General features: G+C 43.8%; 2 protein-coding genes across 3 annotated transcripts in view; one reads left to right on the top strand and one right to left on the bottom strand.

Moving 5' to 3' along the window:
• The window catches only part of CUNH19orf44 (chromosome unknown C19orf44 homolog), a 50563-nt gene extending 35852 nt beyond the window's left edge, over positions 1–14711 (top strand). Inside the window, exon 9 of the mRNA XM_027845359.1 lies at positions 13719–14711. The gene's annotated coding sequence lies outside the window, so the exon portion shown is untranslated. The remainder of the gene's footprint in view (positions 1–13718) is intronic.
• The window catches only part of CHERP (calcium homeostasis endoplasmic reticulum protein), a 32005-nt gene extending 8805 nt beyond the window's left edge, over positions 1–23200 (bottom strand). For both annotated transcript variants that reach the window (XM_027845356.1, XM_027845357.1), the window contains exons 1-11: positions 23109–23200; positions 22647–22820; positions 18189–18373; positions 17353–17490; positions 16270–16421; positions 12090–12201; positions 11878–11967; positions 10822–11104; positions 7994–8175; positions 4157–4586; positions 1714–1952 (exon numbers count right to left, since the gene is read on the bottom strand). In XM_027845356.1, coding sequence (XP_027701157.1) covers positions 1714–1952; positions 4157–4586; positions 7994–8175; positions 10822–11104; positions 11878–11967; positions 12090–12201; positions 16270–16421; positions 17353–17490; positions 18189–18373; positions 22647–22820; positions 23109–23133 — 2010 coding nt within the window. In that variant the 5' untranslated portion in view covers positions 23134–23200. The remainder of the gene's footprint in view (positions 1–1713; positions 1953–4156; positions 4587–7993; positions 8176–10821; positions 11105–11877; positions 11968–12089; positions 12202–16269; positions 16422–17352; positions 17491–18188; positions 18374–22646; positions 22821–23108) is intronic.
• Positions 23201–26057: the final 2857 nt, after the last annotated feature.

Here is a 26057-nt window from a genome sequence, read left to right as displayed (position 1 = left end):
AACAGAGCTGGAAGGGAACACATTAACAAAACTCACATTTCAGAGATGGAGAACCTGAGACCCATGTCTTGGTGCCTGCTCCAGAGCACCTGATCTCATCCTTGGTGAGACACAGGCCCTCCTTTCTCAGACCTGGCAGAAATGACTGCACAACTTCCACGCCTGATGCACTCCCCTGAACAGGCAGTGGAGTGCAGAGGAAAGGACAGGGACCGTGGGAATCTGAAGGAACTCTGACCTCAGTTACATGAATTTTAGCCAAGTCACTTCCCTTGTTTGGACCGTAGTGTCCTTACCTGTAAAATGTGGACAATGACACTTGGAATACCCTGCTCACAGAGCAGTTGTAAGTACAGTGCTTTGCTATCTCCTTAAAGCACTAAATAAATGTGTTAGACCTGAAAGAACAGGGAAGCCACTATCTCCAAAAGGAGCTGTGTGACTTTCAGACTGCTCAAATGGTTTCATTTGTCTCACAAGCTCTACCAAATCTGCCTTTTTATAACTTCCATCCATTGCTCCTGGTTCTGATCTCTGGGGTCAAGCAAGAGTCCGATCCCTCTCCCAAAAGCCAACCCGTTCCAAACACCCACACCAGCTGCCTCTCTGCCAGGTTAACCATTCCCAGTTCCTGCAACTGCTCATAAGGCATGATTTCTAAGCCCCTGTGACATTCTGCTGGATGCTCTCCAGTTTTTCAATGACCCTCCTAAAATAGGGCATCCAAAATCAAATTAAATTCACCAAACATTTATTGAGTGCATATGTTGTGCAGAGAACTGTACTACGTATTGGTAGAGATACCATGGTTAGAGAAGACAGTTTCTGCCCTAATGGAGCTTACAATCTAGTAGGAGAAGAATACATAATATATCACATGCATTCGAGTGCAAAACAAAAGGCTATCTAAACAAGGAAGGAGGATCGTGGTACTGATGGGAGGTGAGGGGAAGGCAGCATGAGAAGAAACTGAACAGCTGAAAGGAGGAAGGGCAAAAGACTAGAGGTCAGAGATTAAAAGATTTAGAGTTGGAAGATACCTTAGCATGCATTTAGTCCAGCACTCTCTCTTTACAGATTAGTCAAATGACTTGCCCAGGGCTACACAGGTAATAAGAAACAGAACCAAGGCTTGAACATAGGTTCTCCCAACTCCAAACTGTGTATTTTCCCCCTACACCAAGTTACCCTCATAGTGGCTGACACAGTTGTACTGATCTTTCTATCTCCCTTAGCCTGGCACTAAGCACAGGGCCCTACCCCCTTATAGGTAATGCATTTAACAAATGTTTGTGGCAGTGAATTTTCCATAAATGTAAAAGCAGTTTAGAGACAACAATTGATTACGCGACTGGAAGGAATGGATGAACAGTCAAGCATCACTGAAGGAGAATACTTTCACAGACCAATCCAGCTTTGGCAACAGCTCCTGGTAGAGAAGTCTCTCACATCATATTTTAAAAAGATACCTGAGTAAAGTCCACCCAGTAAACTAGAATGGGAAAAGTAAGGGATGAATTCAAAATAGCCATTAATGAAACTGATGTACACAAGAGCAAAATTATGAAGCAGCTGTTAAAAGAGAAACTGGTACACAGACATATGTAAAAGAGAGAGAGAGAAACCTCAGGGCAGATAGAGATTGGCAAGACTGCTCAGAAACAGATCAGAGCAATGAGAATTTCATTGCATTTCTGAGTTCTGCCACTTTACCTTCACAAGAGGAGCCATCAGTCCAGCAGGTAGATCAAAGTATGGGACGTTGGGGACCAAGCTGGGATCATCATGATTCATGTGAGGAGGCCCCTGCCTTCGCATGTGAGGAGGCTGGCCATTGAAGCCATGAGGGGGAGGCCCAAAGTCTGGGTGCTGTGGTCCACCCCATGGGGGATGTTCGTTGATCCCAGGATGAGGCAATCGGTGGCCAGGATGGTGATGAGGAGGTCCCATCTCTACACACAAAGGACAGAACATAACAACTTACGGGCTATTATAGGCCAAATGATAAATAGTACACTCTTCAGACGAAATAGTAAAGTTCTACAGAAAGCAACTAATGAGTCTGGTAAAAAGGTACCATCATCATTTCCAGATGGACTCCAGACATCTTCCTAAACCCCCAGCTCTAAGATCAATCCCTGCACACAGTTCTACCCACTTCCCACAACTCAGGCCGGCTGGGGGAGGTGTATGTGTCACATTGAGTGAATGAAAGAGAAAACATAAACTGTCTCCTCCAGAGATTATTCATCAGCTGAACATGTTGGGGCAGGGGGGTGTCATTAAGATGCCTAGCATGCAAAGGGGTCATTAGATGAACATTGTTACAGGGAACATTTAATTCCCAAGAAACAATAATATGAACAAGTGCTGAACTGAATGACATTACAGAGGAATTTCGTCCTATTCCTGCCAGGGTCTAGTTGTGATGAAATCACTGGTCAGAACCAACAGGGTTGGGTTTGATTAGAATGACCTAACAAAAACAGAACAATGCTGGACCTGTGAATTCCCTGGCAGACAGAGTCCCCAATAAAGAACTCCTTCCACCATCACCATGTAGGATGGCATGTTCCAGACAACAGAGTCTCAGAGAGGTGCCTGGAGCACTGAGAAGGTGACTTGCTCAGTCACACAGCCAGGATGGGACAAAGGCAGGACTTCCAAATCTTCTGGCTCTGAGGCTAGCTAGCTGGGTGATACCATGGACTGAATGCCAGACGTGGAGTTGGGAGACCCAAGTTCAGATCCTGCCTTAGACACAGGCTTTTTGATCCTGGAAAAGTCACTTACCCTCTTCTGGCCTCTTGTTCTTCATCTTATAAAATAAGAGTAATAACAGCAATTACCTTCCAGGGTTGTGGTGAGAACCCAATGGGACAGCATTCGTAACGCACAATGTCAGTGCAAAGTGTTGTTAGGCCACACTGCCACCACAGCAGCGGCTCCGTTCACAGAATAACTCTGTAAGATTTGCAGGATGCTTGATGTGCATTCTCTCGTTTGCTCTCAGTGATGTCCCAGGCACATCGGAAGAACGGTCACCCCCCGGGACTCATTTTAAGGGAGAACACCGGAGGGCTTCCCAGGGCCCCCCTGATTCTGAATAGCTGAAAGGTACTTTTAAATAGCATCTAATCTGGCCACTTCATTTTGCAGAAAAGGTGACCTGCCCAAGGCCACCCAGGTGATAAGTGGCAGAACTAGGATGCAGGAGCTGCATGTGGGTGCCCTGACAGGAAATCCCATGCTCTTTCAAACACCTCTTCCTGCCTCTTACTCATGGAATTCAAAGTGTAGTAAGGGGATCTAGCACAGACTTAGCTAACTGCAGGATCATGAAATTAGCAGGATGGAGGATTTATGAAAATAATATGGATGAAATCTGCAGAGGGGCAGTTATAATAGGGACCTGGGCATGGGTGGGAGGACAAGGAGGGATACCCAGACAGATCTTGTGAAGTACTGGAGAATGTAAGCATGAAAGCTCTTGCTTAAATACTTTAAGGCTCTGATTTCACTGGGGTGGGCATTCCCCCTGCTGACAAAACATCTAACCTTGGGGTAGGAAACCTGCAGCCTCAAGGCCCCATATGGCCTTCAAGGTTCTTGGGTGCGGCCTTTTGACCAAGTCCAAGTTTAACTGAGTCCAAGTTTTACAGAATAAATTCTTTTATTGAGGGGATTTGTTCTGTGAAGTTTGGATTCAGTCAAAGGGCTGCACTTGAGGACCTAGAGAGCCACATGTGGCCTTGAGGCCACAGGTTCCCCACCCCGATCTAACTACTTCACACCTCAAACAGATGATCTTGAGTTGATGTGGCTAAAAAAATCAATCCCACCCAGGCAGCCTTGGTTCTGGTCATGAGCTTCTCCCCACAGAGTTACCATTCTGTCAAGTGGGTCGGCACTTGAAGGGCTGGGCCCTCCCCAAGCTTGGACTCTGTGGGCACAGGCGTCAAGAGCCCAGGCTCATCTGTACAACCCAATGAGGCATGAGAGCAGAACTCTAATGGAGGTCTTAGATGGAAGAGGAAATTTACAAAGGAAAAAAATCTAGTAAATATTTCCCTATTTTGAAGACAGTAGATCTGCTTTCTCCACCATCCCCAAGTGAAAATATAAATGTCAGGAGAATTATCGATGGGTCACTCACCAGCAGGAAAATCTCCTTGAGGGTAGTCAAAACGATGAGGGTATGGGGGTCTCTCAAATGGATGTCGAGGGGGAAAATCTTCCTGCATGAATCGTGGTGGGAAGCGGTTGAAGTTGTGGGGGTGAGGAGGCTGGTTGAATTGTGGATGCTGCTGATGGGGAGGGAATGGTCCCCGAAAGTGGGGTGGTCGCTGCATCCGAAAGGGTGGTTCCCTCTGACCACCACCCCAGGGGGGCTGCTCATGCTGGTTATTCCAAGGGGCATCAAACTGATTATTCCAGTTGGGGTCTGGTTGGTTGTTCCATGGAGGGTCTCGCTGATTGTTCCACCCTGGATCTCTCTGTTCATTCCACATTCCTTCATGGTTGTTATTCCATGGAGGACAATGAGGGGGTCCCTGGTGGTGAGGGTAAGGAGGCTGGTCTGGAGGCTATAAAAATAAAGAATGTAATAAAATAATCTACTTTTAAGCCAGTTACAGGAGGACAAAGGCACATATATGTTTTCACACACAGGTTTTGGGGTTATCAACATTCTTAACACCACTCAGCCCATTTACATTTTTGATAGGCATACTAAGCTGGAACACCCAGGGCTCAGCAGGACCCAATTTTGATGCCTCAGCACAGTGTGGAGGCAGCTGGACCTACAAAGCTGGAATGCAAATACAGAGTTGCAAATACAAACCCAGCGATAACCTTGCTGTCTGCCACTAAGACCCAACCTAGCTAAGTTAGGTGAGGCTCATCACCACACTGGCCACAGCGCAATGAAGTTATCAGCTAGAGCAACTCACAAAGAATATCTAACTAAGCCAAAGAGAAGTTTGTGATATTTATCAGTGGAATCACAAAATCACAGATTCTTGGAGTATTAAAGCTCAAGCAATAGAATGGTAATGGGGCAGCTAGGTGGCGCCATAGTGCACAGAGTGCTGGCCTTGGAGTCAGGAAGACCTGAGTTCAAATATGACTCAGACACTAGCTGTGTGACCCTAGGCAAGTCACTTCACCCTGTTTGCCTCAGTTTCCTCATCTGTAAAATAAGCTGGAGAAGGAAACGGCAAACCCCTCCAGTATCTTTGCCAAGAAAACCCCAAATGGAGTCACAAAGAGTCAAATATGACTGAACACCAGAACGGTAAATCAGAAACCAGAGAATGTGCTTTATTTTTCTTACTTTTTTGGGGGGAGGGCAGGGGCAACATGGCTAATATGGAAATATATTTTGCATGACTTTATGTGTATAATGGGTATTAAACTTCTTGCCTTCTCAATGGGTGGGGGAAGGGGCTGAAGGGATGAAAAGAATTTAGAACTCAAGATAAAATGAATGTTTAAAATGTTTTTTAAAAAAGGAAGAATGGAGGCAGCTAGGTGGTGCAGTGGATAGAGCACTGGCCCTAGAGTCAAGAGGACCTGAGTTCAAATCCAGACTCAGACACATAACACTCATTAGCTATGTGACTCTGGGCAAGTCACTTAACCCCAAATGCCCTCACCAAAAAAAAAAAAAAAAAAAAAAGTAGAATGTCAGAGTTGAGAGGGCCTTAGAACACAGAAGGGACAGAGCTGGGAGGTCCCTTAGAACACAGAATGTCAGAAGCAATACGTAACCTTGGCGAGACCCTGTTGTTTCACCCATCTTCCCCTTTGCATTTAGAATCCCAATCTTGCTCCTAACAGTAAGTATTCCAAACCTTTTCATCTTCTCAAATTTTAAAGATGATCTCTAACCCCCAAACGTACTGGAGCTGACAGTCTCCTATTGCACAGAAAAGCCTGGGGGCAACATACATTCATTCCAAACTTCTGCCATCACCTTCTACTCTCCAGTCACAGATACACAGCTGGAATGGGACCTGAGAGATCCTCTAGGTCAAACCTTCATTTTACATATGGGGAAACTGAGTCTCAGAGAGGTGAAGAGGCCTCTCCAAGGACATACAGTCTGTGTCAGAGCCAGAATTAGACTCCCATTCCTAACTCCAAATTCCACTCTGCCACGAGGGATCTCCTCACTCTTGTGCCACAGAGAATCTGCTTACCTGCACCCTTCATCCTTTCCCCTCCTGTCTGTTAGCACCTTATTCCAATAGTCATCCGTTTTTCCTCATGATCTTCAACCTCTCCCTCTCTGCTGCTCATTCACAACCATCCACAAAATGCTTAGGCAAATTCAATCCCAAATGTCCTCTGCTAACTCTTGTTCCTAATCTTTCTTCTTCCCATCTTTCTCCTCTTGTTTACTGGCAACTGCTGTCATTTTACTAGCCGTTATCTCGACTGGCGGTCATTCAGCTTCCAAGCCCCTTGGCTGACCCTCTCCCAAAAGCTTACCAGTGTGCTCACTGGCACTCCTTTGGGTGGTCCTTCCTCCATCCTCGGCCTCTGCACCCCCCTACCCGTGAACCTCTTCCACATCTTGTTCTCTCCTCTCTTGGTTTTAGAAGCACCACACTGTCCTGATCCTCACCAGCTTCCTATTTTCTTTGCTTCTTTTGCTGGTTTTTTCACACTCTCCCCCAAGCCCAAGATGAGGGTCCCTCCAAGTTCTGTCCTTAGCCCTTTCCTCTCCATACTTTCCCAGAGACATCTCCTCCGCTCCCATGGCTTCAGCCATCACCTCTGTATGATCCCCAGTCCAGATCTTTCTTCTGGACTCCAGAGCCAATTTTCCAAGTGTCTACAGGACAGCTCTACTTTAATCTCACAACTCAAATCTAACCTGACTTTCCTCTCCTGGTGTCACCATTCTGCAGTCACGGATTACATCGTTCTCCTTATTTCTCACACTAGAATCCTTATTTCCTCCCTTTTAATTCTGTCTGTTCCTCCCGCCGGTCAGTCTAGACCCTCAGACTGCTGCCTGTCTGGATCACTGCTGCCCAATCCAGCTGTCATGCTCCTGCCACAATAATCTTCCTTATGTTCAAATCTTATCTTATTGTACTTCTCTTCAGAAATTTTCAGTGACTCCCTAAAGCCCATTTTTTTTTTGGTCTGGCATTCAAGACCCTCTAAAACCAAGTTTGTTTCTAGCCTGATCTTACACTGTGACCTACCAAGGCAGAACCAGTAATCGTAAGTCAAAGATCTAGAACTTAAGACGTCATCTAGCCCAAACTTTTCCATCTAAAAGTGAGGAATCGAAGGCTTAGAAAGGTTCAATAGCTTGCCTCAGGTCACGTAGGTAGTAACTGCCACAGCCAGGATCTGACTCAAAACCCAATGTTTCCTCCACTGTACAATGCTGCCTTTCATTGGACCAGACTCCCATCTCTTCTTTACCTAATGAATTCCTCTCCAGCTTCTAATGTCTAACTCAAATGACATCTCCTATTAACCTGTACTCACATTCCAATAGGCTTTGTGCCTCTCTAATGTCTTTGTGTTTTATTTTGTACGATGATTACCTGTGTACACATCGCATCCTTCTATTAGGCTGTAAGCTCTATGTAAACAAGGACTACATTGTAAGGAACATCTCCCAGCACTTAACAAAATATCCTCCACATAGCAGGTGTTCCATAAATTTCTACTCAATTCTATGACCAAACAATGTCAGAGCTTGGAAGGCTCTTAGAAATTATTTTACAGATGAGGAAATTGAGGCCTAGAGAAGGGCATGATCAATGGGTTGCTCCTCAGAAATGTCTCCTCTTTGGAGAACACCTAGGTCAGGGTTTGCTGTGAATGTGGGTCAGAGCCAACATATTTTATAATTGTGTCATTTCCTGTGACGTTCATGATTTTCCCCAAATGTTCTAATACCCAAGAAAAGTTTTTAATGAAACAATAATGTGCCACTTATACCCTTCCTTCCCGGATATATTACCTGTTGTTGGCCCCAGGGAGCAACAGGATGAGGCTGGTCAAACCAAGGAGGTTTATTTGGAGGAATTGGCTCATGGGGCCCAGGTCCCCGGGGACCGGGGGCCGCAGCAGGGTCTTGTACGCCTCCCCCTGAAGCATCATATTCAGAAGAACCTGGCATTGGGATGGGAGGTTTGTTGTCATCTACAGGACAAACAAGAAACCAGTTACATAAGGCTGCCACGTATCTGGAAACAAAGCAGAAATGGTGACTACAAGTAAAGGCATCAGGACCCAAACCTGTGACCAGAGGTCATACCTGAGGTTGTGCCTGAAAACCTAATGCAAGATCCTTTTGGGATAATTCTCTCCTTGCTCTATAATTCTTACAGAAATTATGCTGAATAAAACCACAAAATACAGTCCCAAAGACAGCGGAGAAACACCATTTCTGTAACACCCAAGTATTCCACTTCCCAAACAGTAACAAAGTCACATGATTCTGTAGCCATCCCTTCCTCTCCATTTTTACAACCTGAAACAGTTTTCATTTCGTATCTGAAGGGGCATCATGTGGAGAATGAAGGAGATTTGCTTTATCTGGCCTCAGCAGGCAGAAGTAAACAACAAGGGGGGGCAAGTCAGATGGAGATAGACTCCAGCTTTCTATAAAGAAAAAGACTGATGCCCTTTCCAGTGCATGGAATTGATGCAATAAAGCCATTCTGAGTGGGTCTGGGAGTGGCCAACTCAAACCACAGCTTGTACACAACCGCTCAGGCCCACAGAGGGGGTTTCTTTTTAACACCAACCTAAATACAGAGTCTCCGATCACAATGATGATGACAGTGGTCACTGGCAGAGCACTTTAAAATCTGCCAACCACTGTGCACATAGTCTTCCAGCTGAGCCCCAAAACAAGCCTTTTGAGGTATTATGATCACATTTTACAGCTGGGAAAATTGAAGCTAGATGAGAAATCTGAGATGATCTAGTCAAACAATGACAGATTTGGAGCTAGAAGGCTCTATTCAAGTGTGAGTGCTGGATTTGGAGCCTGGGACAATCTGAGTTTGAATCCTGTCTCAGATGCTTAGAAGCTGTGTGACCCTGGGCAAGTCACTTAACACAGCCTCAGTTTTCTCAGTCAAATGAGGGGCTGAAGTCACTTTCAGTTCTATTATTCACCATCTACCTCCTGGACATGTTGAAATGGACATCCCATAGACATCTCAAGACTCAACACGTCCAAAACAGAACTCAGAAAATTCTCTTTTCCCCAAAACTTCGTCTCTCCTAATTTCCCTATCACCGTCCAGGGTGCCACCATACTTCCGTTCATCCAGGCTCAGAAGCCTGGTGTCAGCCACGACGCCTCACCATCACTCCACCCATCCAATGTATTGCCAAGACCGATCATTTCTACCTTCACAACATCTTTCTCTCCTCTTTAATCATACTGCCACCAAGCCAGGTAGCCCTTCATCACCTCAAGCCTGTACTACTGAAAAAGGCTTCTGCCGCCTCGAGCCTGTCCCCAGTGTAGTCCGTCTCTTACTCAGCTGCCAAAGGGCAAGTCTGACCATGTCCCTCAGTCCAGAAAGTCTAGCGGCTCCCTACTACCTCCAGGATCAAAAAGAAAAGCCTTTGTTTGCTGTTCAAAGCCCTTCATAACTTGGTCCCTACGCTTTCTCATACCTTACATGTGATTTTTGTTCCAGCGACACTGGCTTTCCTTCTGTTTCTCACACCAGATACTCCATCCCTGGGCTCCAGACATTCTCAAGGTCTGGCCCATAACTCTGCCTTCTGGCTTCTCTGGCTTTCTTCAAGTCCCTAAAACCTACTGCACGAAGCCTTTCTCCATCATCTTCAACGCTAGCGCCTTCCCTCTGTCGACCCCCTCCAATTCTGCATAGTTGTCCACATGTTCTCTCCCTCCATCAGACTATGAGCTCCTTGGAGGGGTGGAACTATCTTTTTGCCTTTTCTTTGTATCCTTACAGCTTAGCACAGTACCTGGCACATAGTAAGCACTAAACAAATGTTTGCTGACTGACATGGAGGAGGAGTGACTTACAAGGCTGTACTTTAAGTGAGGAAGACCCGAGTTCAAATCTTGCCTCAGATATTTACTATGTGACCATGGGCAAGTAACTTTTTTCATCTTCTGCAAAGAAGTTTCATCTTCTGTCAAATGAGGGAGTCAGCCTCTATGGCCTCTAAGATCCCTTCCGATCCTCTGATCTCATTTTATCAATAAAGATAATGAAACACAAAGAGGTCAAGTCATTCGCTGCACACACAAAGAGCATGCCTACTGACAGTTCTAATATTGTTTGACCACATCACAACAGTCTCCTCAAACTGTAAAATAAGACCTTGTAACTAACAATTTTTAAATGTCTACAAAACAGTTCTTAATGGATTAAAATCTGCCATTGTCCTACCTCCCCTAAGCTTTGGTACAAAGCAGAGATTCGCAGGGCACCTGTTATAGGGAAGACAACCGGACATGGCATCCAAAGGCCAGAATTTGGGTGCTGCTTCTCTCTGACCCTGTGACCTGGGGCAAACAGCTTCTCCACTCTGCACCCGTTTCTTCAGTTCCAAAACTCGGGATAACAATGTTCTCAATGCCATTCTCTCTTTCACTGTTTACTCCCCCACCTCAAGCAATCACTTCAAGAATTATGAAGCAGGACAACTGCTTTACTTAACTTTCAGAAATCAGAGCCTGTCTCTGGAAACAAGGTAATGGGGAGGCTGTCTGGGGGTAACGTGGAGAACAGGTACCTGACCCTTACTTCTAGAGACAAAGCGGCTCAGCCAGAAGAGCTGAGTACCAACCTGGCTGTGTGGTTGGAGGGGCAGAGGGCGCAGGTGTAGGCGCTGGAGGTGGGGCCGGCGGGGGAGGGGTTGATTTCACTTCACTTTCCATAGGCGGGATCTGTATCTGTTGTGGGGGTGGCTGCTGCTGCTGCTGCTGTTGCTGCTGCTGCTGCTGCTGCTGCTGCTGCTGCGCCAAGCTGTTAACAAACTCCTCGTGCTGAGTCTTCAGGGTCTGTATCTGTTGTTGGAAGGCCATTTGAACTGGCTGTACCACAGCTGCATATTCAATGATCAGTGTTGCCTAAACCAGTGAGAACCACAAGTCAAACCTGAGCCAAAAGACATTTCACACCCAGGTGTCCACACAGCAGGCCTCTCAGGACCATTCTTCACTGCTGAGATGTCTCATGGGCACCCTTTCCTTTTTTACAGACTATAAACTTCCCACTGACTCCTTTTCCCTAACAGAAGACTTTTACCTTTCTCCTTATGCATCATCACCTAATCAGATGCTAAGTCGGCCAAAACGCACCCTCCCTAAAATAAGGAAAGCCGAGCAAACAAGCCAACACACTGGCTGGTGTGAAATGACCCTGACAGTCTGCTACTGCCTCCCATGTACTCCACAGAGCATCCAAGTGAGGGCAGCCCATTTAGTCTACATTCATTAGTAAGCACAATTGATTCCGGAAAGATTCCACGTATATGTTCTCTGGCCTAAGGTTCCTTCCACTTCTAAAAACTCTCTAGTAGTTTGTTCCATACAGATAGACTTCCCCATAAATAAGAGACACTCCAGAAAACCTGTGTACAAATGAGCTTTTTACAAAGCAAGTCACATGCCAACAGTACTTGAATCCTGCCACTGACTGGGAATCAATGCTAGTTCAGAAGTGAGTGTGAGTGTGAATGTGAGTGCGTGGACATGCACGCATGCACTCGTGTGAAAAGTTTTCTGATCTGATTCATAAATGGATAACAATTCTAACTCCGAGAGAATGCTGGAGATGGCAGCACCTAATCTACCTGGATCACGCTATAAAAAAAGCCAAGTGGAAAGGTGTTCCCACCAACCTGGTACTGTCCGAGCCCGAGGGCTGGGCTCTGCAACTGCTGGATAATTGACTCATCGAAGTAACCATTCTTCTCCCACAACTGGAGGAGCTGGGTAGAGGGAAAACAGGAAGGGAGAATTAGGCACAGAAATCCTTTTTGCCCGCTTTAAAATATTTCCAGGCTCTCTCAATCAAAGTCAAGGAAGAGGAGAAAGGCAGGCAGTTACTCACCCGGGCAATCTTCTGCTGTTTATCCTCTTCCACAGCTAAAAAGCTGGTACAGTAAATGGGAACCACTACTTTCTGCAGGGCAGCCAATAAATCCCTCGCCTGCTTCCGCTGGCTAAAAAGGGAAGGAGAAGTTGCCTGTGTCAAGCTCAGGCCTTAATGTGACTACTGGAGATGTGGCACTGTCGAGGGAAATGGAGGAAGGGAACCGTGGCCCTGGAGAAGAAATGAGTCCTTCCACTGCCCGAGTCCTTAAAGGGGCCCAATACACAAGCACATAACAGGCTACTCACAGTCAGATACCACCCCCCCAGCCACATCTCCTCTTCTTTTCTTTGGTATAGAAAAATTCAGGTATTCAGAAATTGGTGTAAACACAAAAGGAATCAATAAAACTTGGGAAAAAAAAAGGAAATTCCTGAGAAAATAGGAAGTCTGTTTGGTAGCAACTGGGTTAGATCAGCATCTTACTCCACATATATGATATGCTCCAAAAGGGTCTATGACCAAAATATAAAAAAATGTGAGACAACAGAAGAAGGTTCCTTTCACAATCATGGCTATGGTGAAAATGCTTCTTTAAAAGGAGATGGGATATCATAAAAGATAAAACAGACTTCTGATTATGCAAAATTAAAAGCTGTCAGACAAATAAAACCAAAGCAGCCTTGAATAAGAAGAGAAACTGAGGGAAAAAAAATCTTTGTATTAAATATTTCTGATAAGATTCCAGAATCCAAGATTTGTAAGAAACTTTTATAAATATACGAGGACAAGAGCTATACCCCAAAAGATAATAGGGATAAGAAGTTTTCATAAGTAAAGCAAAATCAATGTTTGTATTGAGATTGTTTCAAATAATTAAGAGAAATGGGGGCAGCTAGGTGTTATAGTGGATAGAGCACCGGCCCTGAAGTCAGGAGGACCTGAGTTCAAATCCGGCCTCAGACAAAACACTTGACGTGTACCAGCTGTATGGCCCTAGGCAAGTCATTTAACCCCAACTGCCTCACCAAAAAAAAAGAAAAAAAAAAGAGAAATGAAACTTGAAATAATTCTTTGTTTCTACCTCATACCTGTCAAAGGGGCAAAAATGATTTTTAACAATGGAAATAATCAATGTTGAAGAAGCAGAGGGCAGGCCCACTAATACACTGTTAGTGGAGCTATAAATTGGTCCAACTAGTCTGGGAATCAGTTTGGAATTACGTGAATAAAATCACTGAAATGTTCAAATTCTCTAACCCAGCAATCCTATTCCAGGGCATATTCTCCAGGAGGTCAATGAGAGAAAGAAAAGTTGTACACATTAATGTTTACAACATTCTAGGGTAGCCAAAAATTAGAAACAAAATGGGTGTCTGTTGATTGCATAACTGGCTGAGAAAACAGTAGCACTGAGGCACACATATTATTTGAGGCAAGCAATAATTTTTTACAGGGCTTCATTCTGTGGCAGTGACACAGAATGGGGGGTGTGTGAGGGTGTGTGTGTGTGTGTGTATGTGTATGTGTGTGTGTGAGACCATGACTAAATGACTCCATACTTGAGCTTGTTTCACTCAGCTCACTGTTAGGTGACTGTGGATATGGTGCAATAACCACATGTTTCCCTGCTCTCTTTTCTTACAGTTCAAATTCTGGAGTTTTAGAGAATGGCTGTTATTTCAAGGAAATGTGTAAAGGCTCTAGTACCTAAAGGATGCACTTTGGGGAACTATTGCAGGAGCCCTTGTTGGGGGGTAAAGGAGGGAGTGAAGTAGAGAAGAAAGCCAAATGCTTCAAGGATCACACAAGATGGCAACAAAATAGTCTCTATTACACTGAAGAACAAAGCAAAGCAGGGTCAGAAAGATAAAACACAACCAACTCAAACCGTCATTGCAAAATAGTCTAAAATTCCACCTCAGAAGACAAGACCTTCAGACAGGCCTGGTCACTGACTCCTCTACACTCCAGCCCAGGTGTGTTCAAGCTGAAAGAACAGATGATGAGAGGGAAAAAACAGCTGCTAACTGCTGCCAAGAAGAAAATACACTTGTCATGGGCAAAACAATGCCAAGAATGGAGTACTGAAGATTGGGAAAAAGCAATTTTACAGCTGAAATTTGCTTTTTCATTCAAGACTATACTGAAACTGCTATCAAAATCTAGGTGATCCTGTATAATCTGGGCACCTTCAGACTGTAAAACACCCTCCCCCTTCTCCCCTATCCTCCCCCAAAAAACTGAGGAATTTTTTATTTCTAATGGGCCTGGAAGTCTTATTCCCACTGAGAGAAAGATGAACTCTGATAAACATACTCACATACTAAGAAGTAGAATTGTTCTGGAATTACAGAAATTCCCAAAGGGAGATGGAATCCTGCAATATGTCTTTGCATAATGCCACATCACAAAGGTAAAAAAACTTATCCAAGAAATGGAGATAAACATGCTTTAATGGCCTGACAACTTGCCTGATTTAAACCCCAGTGAAATATTATGGAGTAAAAACACGACTAGGAAAAATGTACTGTGTGTCAAAGATATACGTAATATCTACTATGATAAAAAATATGGTTTCATAATGAAGAATGTGTCAAAATCTTGTGAACCCAATTCAAACTGTGTAAAACAGGTAACTACAGCAAAAGGATGTCTTTTATATTAAGTTTTAAAAAGATTTATTGTTAATAAATTCTAATTACTGTGTGATTTGCACATTATTACATATATAATGAAATAATATTGACCCATTAAAATTATGAAGAATTCAGAATGAGTACTAGTAAGAAGCGATGCAGAGTGAAGAAAGTATAATCAAAAAGATTTAAACAATGATTTCAGTAACATACACGACAACACTGAGAAGTCATCCTGGAGAACCAATAAAGAAACACATCTCCTTTTCTGAAGAGATATTGGCACTATGGATGTAAAATTTGATCTCTACTGTCAAATACAGTTGCTTTGTAAGTTGGCTTGCTTACTTTTTTCCTTTTTTCTCCTTTTTTTTTGGTGCAAGAAAGGATTCAGTGGTAAGAGCTACTAAGGGGAAACAACTATGATATAAAAACAAAAGTAATGATAAAATATTAAATTTTAACTGAATAACTATACAAGAAATATTGTATAGCAGTAAAGGGTTCTCTTATCCTTTTCCAGATACAAGTAGCTGGGAAGGATGGATAGGTAACATATTGAAAGACTGAATCAGGATCCAAAAAGATGACAGGCTGGAATGATGTTAAGGAGTGGGAAAGGGATTCCAGGGCATAAAGACTACTCATAAATAACAGTTGGGGGCCACATGCAAACTGCAGTTGAGGAATTTGTAGAGGGTGGGGTCCATACATATAGTGGTAGTGATTCGCAGTTTTGTTTCGTTTTGTTTTTTTTGCCTAGGCAATGGTGTTAAGTGACTTGCCCAGGGTCACACAGCTAGTGAGGGCCAAATTTGAACACAGGGCCTCCTGACTCCAGGGCCTGTGCTCTATCCACTGCACTACCTAATTGCTCCCTGCAGTTTTTCCTAATAGTGAGCTGTAGCAGACTGAACAAGGAGGTAAAAAAAAGATGCTAGAGGTGATTCAGGAATAGGAACTGTAATGGTGAAAAGCCAAGAGGGTGACACATTTTAGGATTCTATTAACGGCAACATTTAGGGAATGGATTGGACAAGTACATTTATATATACAAATATACACACAATTCATCACAAGAGGGTTGCAGAGGGTGGACAATTTAAAAGAGTTACTCCATCCTCTTTGCTAGGACGATCCAAGGACACACGCATTCCAACATGAAAGACTTAATGCATCTTTTGATACATCAGACTCTCACTACTTTGATATCATCTACAGCCAGATGGAGACAGACCCAAACAAGTAAGTCTGAACATAGGCTGTGCCATCAAAAGGAGATATCTTTGAAAGGATAATACATATCTTTATCTATCTGTGTGTGTGTGTGTGTGTGTGTGTGTGTATACACACACATAAATATAAGAGTAATGTCATCATAAGGCATGTTCAGGATTTATAAAAGTTAAATTTGGGGGTTTGAGAGAAAAAGGGCAGAGAACAGTACACAATGGTACACAACAGAAAACTAGAGAACCTTGTAAGTAATGCATATGTGTGTGGAAGAGTTAAGTATCCTGGCAGACAATCTAGAAATTGTATTTACTGAAAGCCCTTACCAGTGATGCAAAACATCATTGATCAGGTAAATCAAATGCAATCGCAGCTCAAAATGTGCCCCATCAGCAGTGATCCGATTTCGGAGGTGGCCAGCCATCAGCTCACAGTGTGGAGGAGTCTTGGCATTACTGAACATCCAATTCTTTCCCGCCTGGAAATGCCAATTTAATAACTGTCACCTGGACTAAATATTTAAACTTCTTAGAATTTTACTTAGAATCACCACGGCAATTGTGATGATAAATAGGTCGCTTTTCTGTGGTTCTCCACAATTTACAAAACACTTCCCTCACAAGTGTCCGGGTGAAGTAAGTCATGCCAATAACATTATATACGATGTACACAGAACACCTTAGAGTCTGCAAAGCACAGCAGACGTCATGAAACCCGAGGCCCACAACAACCTACTGGTGGACTGCCAATAAAGTTTAGACCGGGGACTACAGATAAAGAAACCTCAAAGAGATCAGGTGATTTGCCCATCATAATACACTTGCTAAATGCCACAGGCAGGAAATCCTCCCATGTCTCTAACTCTAAGGCCAGCACTTTCTCCACTCTGCCAGGTTCCAACTGACATGACAGAACAGATTCAGAAGATGAAGTGCTTTTGTCAGGTAAAAAGCATAAACAAGACGCAAACCTTGGCTACGTCTCCACATCTGATACCCTTTTATCAGCCTAAATCACCCTGTCTCAGAGTTGGGAAGGACCTCAGAACTCATGCACGCCAGTCCACCTACTTCAGGCAAAAATCCCCCTCTATAACATTACTGGCAAGGTCTGTTTGAATCCTTCCAATAGCAGGGAGTTTATCTTCCAAAGTAGCCTACCCCACTTTTCTTTTTTCTCTAAAAATAGGACGAAGGAATAAATGGCCATTTTGTCATCAGAATGACTTACCAATGGAACACCTGTCATCTAACAGAGCCTCCTACAAGAGTAGGCACCCAATAAACTACTGAAGGAATGAACAACTCCTTTCTAGTCAAAAGAAAGGTAAGTGAGTCAAGGCTTGGTCTCAGGGTGACAATACCCATCAATCAGTCCAGGCACATTTTCTGGAGGAGTCTCTTACTTACAGAGATTGCATCTTTGGTGCACGTATCAATTATTGGTTGCAGCAGGTTATCAAACTCATTCATGTCCAGTTGGGTTTCCTCCAGCAGTTTCTGCATCTGCTGCTCCACTGCATGGGCTATTGCAGATGTAACTTGCTCCTAAAGAAGACCAGACCAAGATGTCTTCATTCATTTGATATATAACAAAAAGCCAGAGAAACAAGACTAACTGAATTCTGACGACATGATCTGTATTCCAGATTGAAAGAATTCCACACTCAAGAGGAAGACCAGACTTCAGGCTACACAGTGAAATGCATTTCTTTACTCGAGCTTTTTGCTTTCACAGGAAGCTGAACAAAGTTGTTAACACCTTATCAATCTTTACTAGCATCCACATTAATGGCATTACTCAGAGTTGAGAGGGAGCCACTTGACATGGTAAACCAGAGTTGGGGGAAATCTCAGAGAAAAATAGTCATTTAATCAAATCACTCCTCTTGCCTTACTTGATAGAGAAGAAAACTAAGGCCACGAAAGGGGAAGTGCTCTGCCCAGGTCAGATGGCGGGGAAATGGCCAAATTAGGACTAGTGCCCAGGATATCCCTGTCCAAGGCTCTTGGTACTACACCATGCTTCACAGTTCCTATGCCCATGAATGTCCCTGAGACATGAAATTTGTACATATCTTCCCCATTAAGAGACTCTCCAAAGCCTTTTCAAAAGCCATTACCGCCAAAGGTGGCAAAGAGGCAGTCATCTGCCTCTGGTGGAGCTCGCTGAAAAGCAGGTGACAGGGACTGCTGTGGGGAGAGTGAGGCGCCAGCAATATCGTGGCAAACAACGGCAGCTTTACCTGTCTCATGGCCAGGAGGTGCTGCTCCTGCTGCTGCAGGCTCCACTGGCTCTGCTGAATGAGTTCTTCCACAGCAGGGGCTCCCTGAGAGGGGCTGATGGTTGGAGCTGGTGGTAAGGAGGGCTGCGGCAAGGGCTGCATCTGGGCAGCAGGTTCTAGCTCTGGAGTCTGCTGCTTGCACATCACTAAAACAGCATAAAACGTAAAAAACAAAATTGTTTCTAACATCATATAATCAACCTTTCCATTCTCCTCATGTTTGCTCTGAAACTCACTGTTTCTATACCATAGAGATTCCTTCAAGGACTGTGGAAAAGCAAAGCTATTTCTACTATCAAAATGAAATTGTTCTCTACTTCAGATTCTTCTCTTCCTGCAAATGAACCTCAAGTCTTTTCCTGTCAACTTGAGCTCTCTCCCCACCCCAACATTCAACCATGGTTACAGAATGTCGCAGCTGGTTAGAAACTATGAATTAGACTACATAAAGAGGGTGAAAACTGAAAAGAATCTTACAAGTGATCTTACCCAACTAGTTCTTTTTATATATAGATATAGATAGATAGATACAGATTTTATATATATATATGTGTGTGTATATATATATATATATATTTATAAATATATACAGATAGAAAAACTGAGGCCCACAGAGAGGAAAGGCTTTGTTCAAGGTTCTATAGCTACTTATAGAATTTCATAGGATTCAGAGTTGAGTATCTACTCTAATCCTCTCATTTTACCTAAGAAGAAACTAAGGTCTAGGAAGGGAAAGGTACTTGCTCAAAATCAGACAATTAAGTAGCCCTGAAGCCCAGCTCTTTTTCTGAGAACTGTAGAATCTCAGAGACAACCTCAGAAGGTCTTGACAAGTGGTCAATGATCTACCACTTCAAAGATTTCCAGTGACAGGGAACTCACTACCTCACAAAGCAGTCCACTACAAATCCTCTCTTACTACCTTAAGAGTTGATTTAAAGACAAAGAAAACCTGTGACTCTGTGTGTCAAAACTCCTTTGTATGGGCATCAGTTCTGATACACACAATACATTTTTGACAGGATAACCAAGACTTCCATTCACAAATCACACTCATACTTCCAGTTGCTTGGTTCTAGGTCCTGGAATAATTTAGGTAGAATTTACTACCAGCTCAGAGAAACCACCAAAGTGTAAAGGTTACAAGGTTAGGAAAAATCTCTAGTGTTGAAGTCCCTTCCCCTTTTCCTCATTATCCTGTTTTATTAAACAGGATAATAACCATGCACCACTAGGCCCTAGGTAAATACTTTCTGAATTAACAAATAATCTTCCTTCCTCCTCTGTCCACAAAGGGAATCATACCTTTATGTGGGTGCTCTATGTGCTCTATCCAAACGAATGTAAATTTTGATTGCTTATACTTTGCAAGACCTTGGGGTTTAGTTGTTGTTGTTTTTTCCTCTCTTTCCTACTTATTCTAGCATTGTTTTTCGGTTTGTTTTTTTTAAACTGGGGCAATTAACCCTTTCGTCTCATGTAGTTTCATTTATGATTTCTTGAAATATAGCTCTGAAAAAACCGGGTTTGATAAATCCCATTGGAGCTACCTGACCATGCCTTTAAACTCGAATCCCTCTGGCTCGCACTGACTGGCCAATACTAGGCCCCAGCCCAAGGCTCACTTGGTCATCGTTTGGGTTTTGATGGCTCAGAGTAAGTGTAAACAGCAGTTATTTCTGCTCTGGCCAGAAACCCAGAGGGTGTCCCCCTCCTAGACTGATTCTTTTCAGAAGACAAACTAGGCCACCTTTTGCCTCAATTCTTACCTATCTTTTAATCACTGAAAGGATGTTACCTCAGACAAACTGAGACCTGGGAAAAACATTAGTTTAAGACAGCTAAGGTCTCCCACTGCATCTAGGGCCATCCCTACCTATGTCATACCACTGGACTCTGAATGACTCTGGAGGAAAGTGTAAGGCTGATGACTTTGCACAGCCCTGCCTCACTTAAATCTAATTCATTTGCAAGTCAAGACATCACCCTCCTGATATCATTGGTCTCTTTGAGAAGGAAGGACAACCACAAACTGTCAAAGACCAGGCCCTTCAGTCAAAGTAAATCCTTCCACTAGTGGCCTTGACCCAAGCCCCTATCACCTCTGGCAGGCCCTGATCATTTCCTCTCATTCTTAATCTTGCCATGTCTTGTCTTCGTGGCAGTGTACAAACATGTCCATGTCTCCTCCACCATCAAAACCCTTCACCGACCCTGCCATCTGCTCAGGCTATTGACTTAGGCCTCTCCTCCTACACATAACCTAATTCTTAGAAAAAGACAACTGTTTGCTACCTACAAAAACCAGACTGCTCAACTCCTCCAATGTGGAATCTGACCTTACTTCTCAATTGAAACCATGTCAAAGGTGACCTATGGTCTCCTAATGGCTAAATTTATGGCCCTTTCTCAGTCCTCATCCTTCCTGACCTCTCTGAAGCTTTCTAAAGCTAAGGACCATCTTGCCAGAGGACAAGGTGTAGTAGAAAGAGTACTGGTTTGGAGTCAAATCCTAGGTCTGCCACTTACTCCCCATGACTTTAGACAAATCATTTCCCCTCTCAATTTCAGTTGCTTCATCTGTAAAATTAGGGGGTTGTCTGAACTCTCAAGTACCTTTAAGCTCTAAACCTGGCATCCCATGATCCTGCTTCCCATATACTCACTCCTCCTTAGGTTTTTTTTGGTTACAATGCTCTTTATTAGTTCTCCTTGTGTGCGACTGTCCTCCTTAGTCTCTTTTGCTGAATCAAAAATCTGCTCACTAACTCTATGTGCCACACACAGCTTTGCCAGGATCTTCTTCAATTCTCACTTCATATCCTTTTTTAAAGTTCTAATAGATTATTAATTATTATTATTAATCAGCTCTAATAGATTCAATTACAATCTCTATTTGGTGACCCCCAATTCTACATATCTCACCCTCGATTTTCTTCTGAGCTAGAGTCTACCTGAAATACATTCACAACTGTCTCTCTCATTGATATCTAACTCAAAATATTCACAAGAGAGGTATCTTTAATCTTAAACTCACTCTCTATTCATAACTTCCTTTATTTCTGCAATCCTTTCAGTCACTAGGGTCAAAAACTATGACTCATCCTTGACTTTTCACTCTCCCTCACCCTTCCTAATCATTAAGTTCCCACATTTAATCAATTCTATTTTCACATCTTTAAAATTCCTCCCTTTGTCTCTACCACTCAAGCTCAGGCCCTTATCACCTTTTATCTGAATTATAACTTCCTAATTAATCTCCTTGCATCCAGTTTTCCCCCCTCTCTAATCTATCCTCTATACAGCTGCCAAAATCCCCCTCATACATAATTCTAAATCACCTGCCCGCTTAAGAATCTTCAGTGGTTGCCTACTGCTTCTAGGATAAAATACAAACTTTTCAGCTTGAAATTTAATGCCATTAACATTCTTGCTCCAGCTTGTTTTCCCAGACATATTTCACGTTATTTGACGTCTTATACTAAATATTACAGATAAACCGGCTTATTTGCTGTCCTTCAAATTCAACATTTGGTATCAGAACTCCCCCAGGATCATGTGTAAATTTCTCGGTTTGCCATTCAAAATTCTTTATAATTTGGTTTCTTCTTACCTTTCTAGCCTTTTTATACTTCACTCTTGCCCATACACTCTATGATCCAGCAAGCCTGGCGTACCTGGCATTTCCTCAAATATAACACTCCATCAACAGCCTAGGTACGTTTGCACTAGTTTTTCCCCATGTCTGGAATGCTCTCCTACCTCATCTTTTCCTCTTAATTTCCCCAGCTTCCTTCAAGACTCAGCTTGAATCCCACCTTTTGCAGGAAGCCTTTCCCAGTTCCTCCCCAAAAGCTAGTCTCTTCTTCTTCACACACATCCTCTGTACATATTTTTGCATGTACTTGTCATTTACACTGTCTCGAGGGCAGTGATTGTTACCTTTCCTTGAATCCCTAGCATTTAGCACAGTGCCTGGCACATAGAAAGCACTTAATAAATGCTTATTAAATGACTTAAAAGACCCTGTGCCTGAGATGCACTTCCACCTTACCTCCGTTTCATAAAATTCCTAGCTTCCTTTGAGGCTAAGCTCAGAGGCTCATGGACACCTCCTTTAAGAAATCTTTCTTAATTTCCACTTCTCAGTTTTTTCTTTCTCCCTACTAATTTACGTATGTATGTCAAGGCTGCATTCCCCAGGAGAATGTAAACTTCTTGAGAGGAAGGATTATCATTTTTTTCTCTTCCTAAACTGAGAATAGTATTGTAATGCACCAGGTACTAACACAGTACCGAGCACATAGCGGATATTTAATAAATACCCGCTGAATTCAAAGAAGGAGGCTGTTATAACCCATTCAGCCTAGAGACTGTTTCAAAACCCCGCTGGTCCCAAGAATATCTGGACCCACTCACGCTGCTGCTGCTCCAGGGCCAACTTGCACTTGTAGTAGTTGTAGAACTCGCCTCCGAAGAGGAAGGAGAATTTGGGGTTGTCTTTCTGCTTTTCCATCGTCATCTTCTCGAACTCTGGCCCGTTGCGGGCCACGAACTGGGCCAACTTGTCGATGACATTCCGCAGCTCCTGGTCTGGGGCCCGAGCAGGAGAGGATGGATCAGAGAAAAGGCGGGGGAGACATATGATCGCGGGAAGCGCGTCCGAGTCCGAACCCCCCACCCGACATCCCTGGCGCTGGGGAAAATGACGCTGGCCCAGAGGGGAAACTGAGGCGGCAAGAGGGGGCGGGGCTCACACGGGAAACGGGAACGCTGGGGGCGGGGCTCCGGGAAGAGACGGGGCCCGAGAGGTTGTGCGCTCGGCAGGAATGGGGACAGGAAGCCATGGCCGGGGCCCCCAGGGCATGGGCCCAGACTCACCGTCAGGCGGCAGCGGCAGCTCCATGGCTCCGGAGCCGCAGAACGTCCTCGGAAAGCTCACGATTCCTCCCCGCGCTAGAGACAGAAGCCGGCCGGAAGTGTCGCACCTCACTTTTACGACTCACCGAGCCACTTCCGGTAGCAATTTCTGGCCGTCAGTCACTTCCGGGATCGATTTACGACCATCACCATGGAAAACCGGAAGTGCGTTCTTACGAGAGGGCGGGACCTAGTCTTGAGGGGCTGAGACGGCTGGCGGGAAACGTTATCGGCCTTTTGCTTCCCAATGTTTTTTTTTTTTTCTTTAATCTCCAGGGCCGGAGACCTAGATCCCAGTGCCATCCGCCTACACCATGCTTCGCTACTTTAGGTAACTGACTTCTCGTGGGCCCCAGAGCCCGCCCTCTCTATCCGGACCTGCCGCCCAACTCATCGGGCATTTATAAGGCGCTTGCTGTGTGCGAGGACCCCGAGGCAGCGGGAAAGTCTACCGGCAGGACACGTGCACAAACACTAAACAAAGAAGTTGGGGGTTAGGGCAGAGGCGCACGGCCGGAATTCCGGGAGAGGCTGCTGGACCAAAGCGGGGAGCAGCCTGGGGTATGGATGGCGGCGGAGAGCTCCAGGGATGTCTCCTGGGAGCCGGAGGGTGGCCTGCACGGGAACACTTGGGACAAGATTACCGCAAGTGTAGGCGGGAGGGGAGGCGGTCGGACTGACGGGATGGAGGTGCCCGTGTCAGCAGCGGTGAGGAAAGGCGTCGGGCGGGGGTCTTTGTGTTGCAGCGACGTGGGGCTTTCAGGAATCGAATCCATTGCGCTGCTACCAAGGTTGTGGAGGAGCATCGGGACCGAGGATCTGGGAACCCTGACTGTTCCAATTCACTGTGACCTCCTCGAGGTCACCTTATCTGTTTGTTTCGTGGTTTGAAATGGCAAAATTAACCTTACATACCCTAAGTCACAGGGGTGTCGCAAGGAACATAAAATGTTACAAAAAATCTAAACGTGTACGAATTCCTCGTGTGTTCACACCCACACATCCAGCCCCCTTTCCTTTCTCTTCTGAATTCCATTCCTCCTTTACCACCTCAAAAGCCCCAATTAGACGTGTCTACTCAGAAATTCAATAGGTACTTAAAACTATGAATCCAAAACAAAACTCAACTTTTATTATTCACTTTTTAAGGAATTCCTTCCTAAACCCACCCGATCCCTTCAAAATTCCAAGGTAAGTAGAGGGCATCACTATCCTCCCAGTTATCTCACCACCACCATAAACAATCAGTTACCAAGTATCCTTGATTCTAATTACCTAGCACATTTGTTCCTTTCAACTCAGCTTAGTGTAGACCCCCATTACCTCTTATCCTAATTACAGTAACAATTTTCTAATGGTCTTCCTGCTTCTAGTTTCTTCCCCTCTTCTGATACATCCTCTATACACTGCCGAATAATATTTTACTAAAGCACAGATCTAACAGTGTTAATCACCTGCTGAAAAATCCTTGTTTGCCCATTGTCTTTTATATGAAATACAAACTCCTGTGCCTGACACTGAAAGTTCCAACAATTCAACTCAACAACTGTCTTTATAAATTCATTTCACATTAGTCACCTTCCTGTGTACATTATTCTAACCAAATTGGCCACTTAGCTATTCCTTAACTTAAAAGTGCTATCCCCTTACTGTACTACAACATGTCGGTAGTCCCCCGTCCATCCATCCTCATCGGTTTCTTGGAATCCCTGTTTCAAGGTTCCACACAGGATGTACATCTTACATGGAGCCTTTACAGATCTTCCCATTTAGGTGGTCTCTCCTGCTTCAAACTACATTACTTTTACTTATCTGTATATACCTATAGCCCTAGTAGAATAAACTGCCTGGAATCTCATTTTTGCCTTTGTATATCAAGCACCTTAAAGTGACCAACATTGTAAACACTTAAGAATGTTGAATTTAAAGTTTTTAATCACAAATTTACATCTCAATGTGAACTATTAAGTTCATACATCAAATTAGTAGTAGAGCAAGGATTTAAACCAACCCTTCAGGCTAGTAGTCTTACTGACCACACTGCATTTGAAAAAGATTCCCTTGGCCAAGATTAGCTAACTGGAACTCCAAGCCCCACTTCTTCAAGACAGACCCTAAACAAACTTGATAACCTTGGTCAAACAAGCTTTCTCACTTGGAAGAAGGAGCTTCCCTGGCTGATAAACAAATGGCAAATATCCTTGGGTTTCCTGGTGGTGTTTAAGAAAACAGCTAAAACAAAAACAAAACAAAAACTGGCAAAAAATGCTGAACTTCCTATTATGTTTTGTTACTACCAAACTCACTCCTTTGAATAATATGATACTCACGTTGTTTTACTATGCCCTGTTCCAATTCTACATAATTTTTGAACTTGTGGGATCTTAGATCATACTTCCTTTTCCTAAACCTTTTTTTATACAATCTGTCAAGAGTTGCTGGTTTATTATAGAGTATAAACCAGTATCTCAATTCTTTCCAATTTTGCTAACACACAACTATTTACATGTATTCAAGGCTTTTAATGTCTACAAAGTGTTTTTCACAATTACTCTGTGAAGCAGAGGCTCAGAATTACAGGTCAAAGCTTGGAGCTTTGGGAGCTTGGATCATTCAATTCACACCATTCCTGAAGAGAAATTCACAGAAAAATAATCATCTAACTGGTCAACCACTGCTTCCTGAGGCAACCCATTCCATTTTTGCACAGCTCTAATTGTTCAGAACTGTCCTGAGCCAGCATCTCTATATAATTTCTACCTACTAGTTAGGCCTTCAGGGAATGAGTAGAACAAATCAAGTCCCTTCAAACACTTGAGGACAGCTATTATGCCCCCACATCTAACCCAGACCACAGGCTCATAAAACAGCTGGAAGGCACTTCAAAGACTCTCCAGTCCAGCCCTCATT

This window comes from Vombatus ursinus, unplaced genomic scaffold (assembly GCF_900497805.2).
Source record: "Vombatus ursinus unplaced genomic scaffold, bare-nosed wombat genome assembly UNPS02014961.1, whole genome shotgun sequence".
Taxonomy (NCBI): Eukaryota; Metazoa; Chordata; class Mammalia; order Diprotodontia; family Vombatidae; genus Vombatus; species Vombatus ursinus.
The sequence above is the reverse complement of the archived record's forward strand: the minus strand, read 5'-3'. Positions and strand labels throughout refer to the sequence as shown.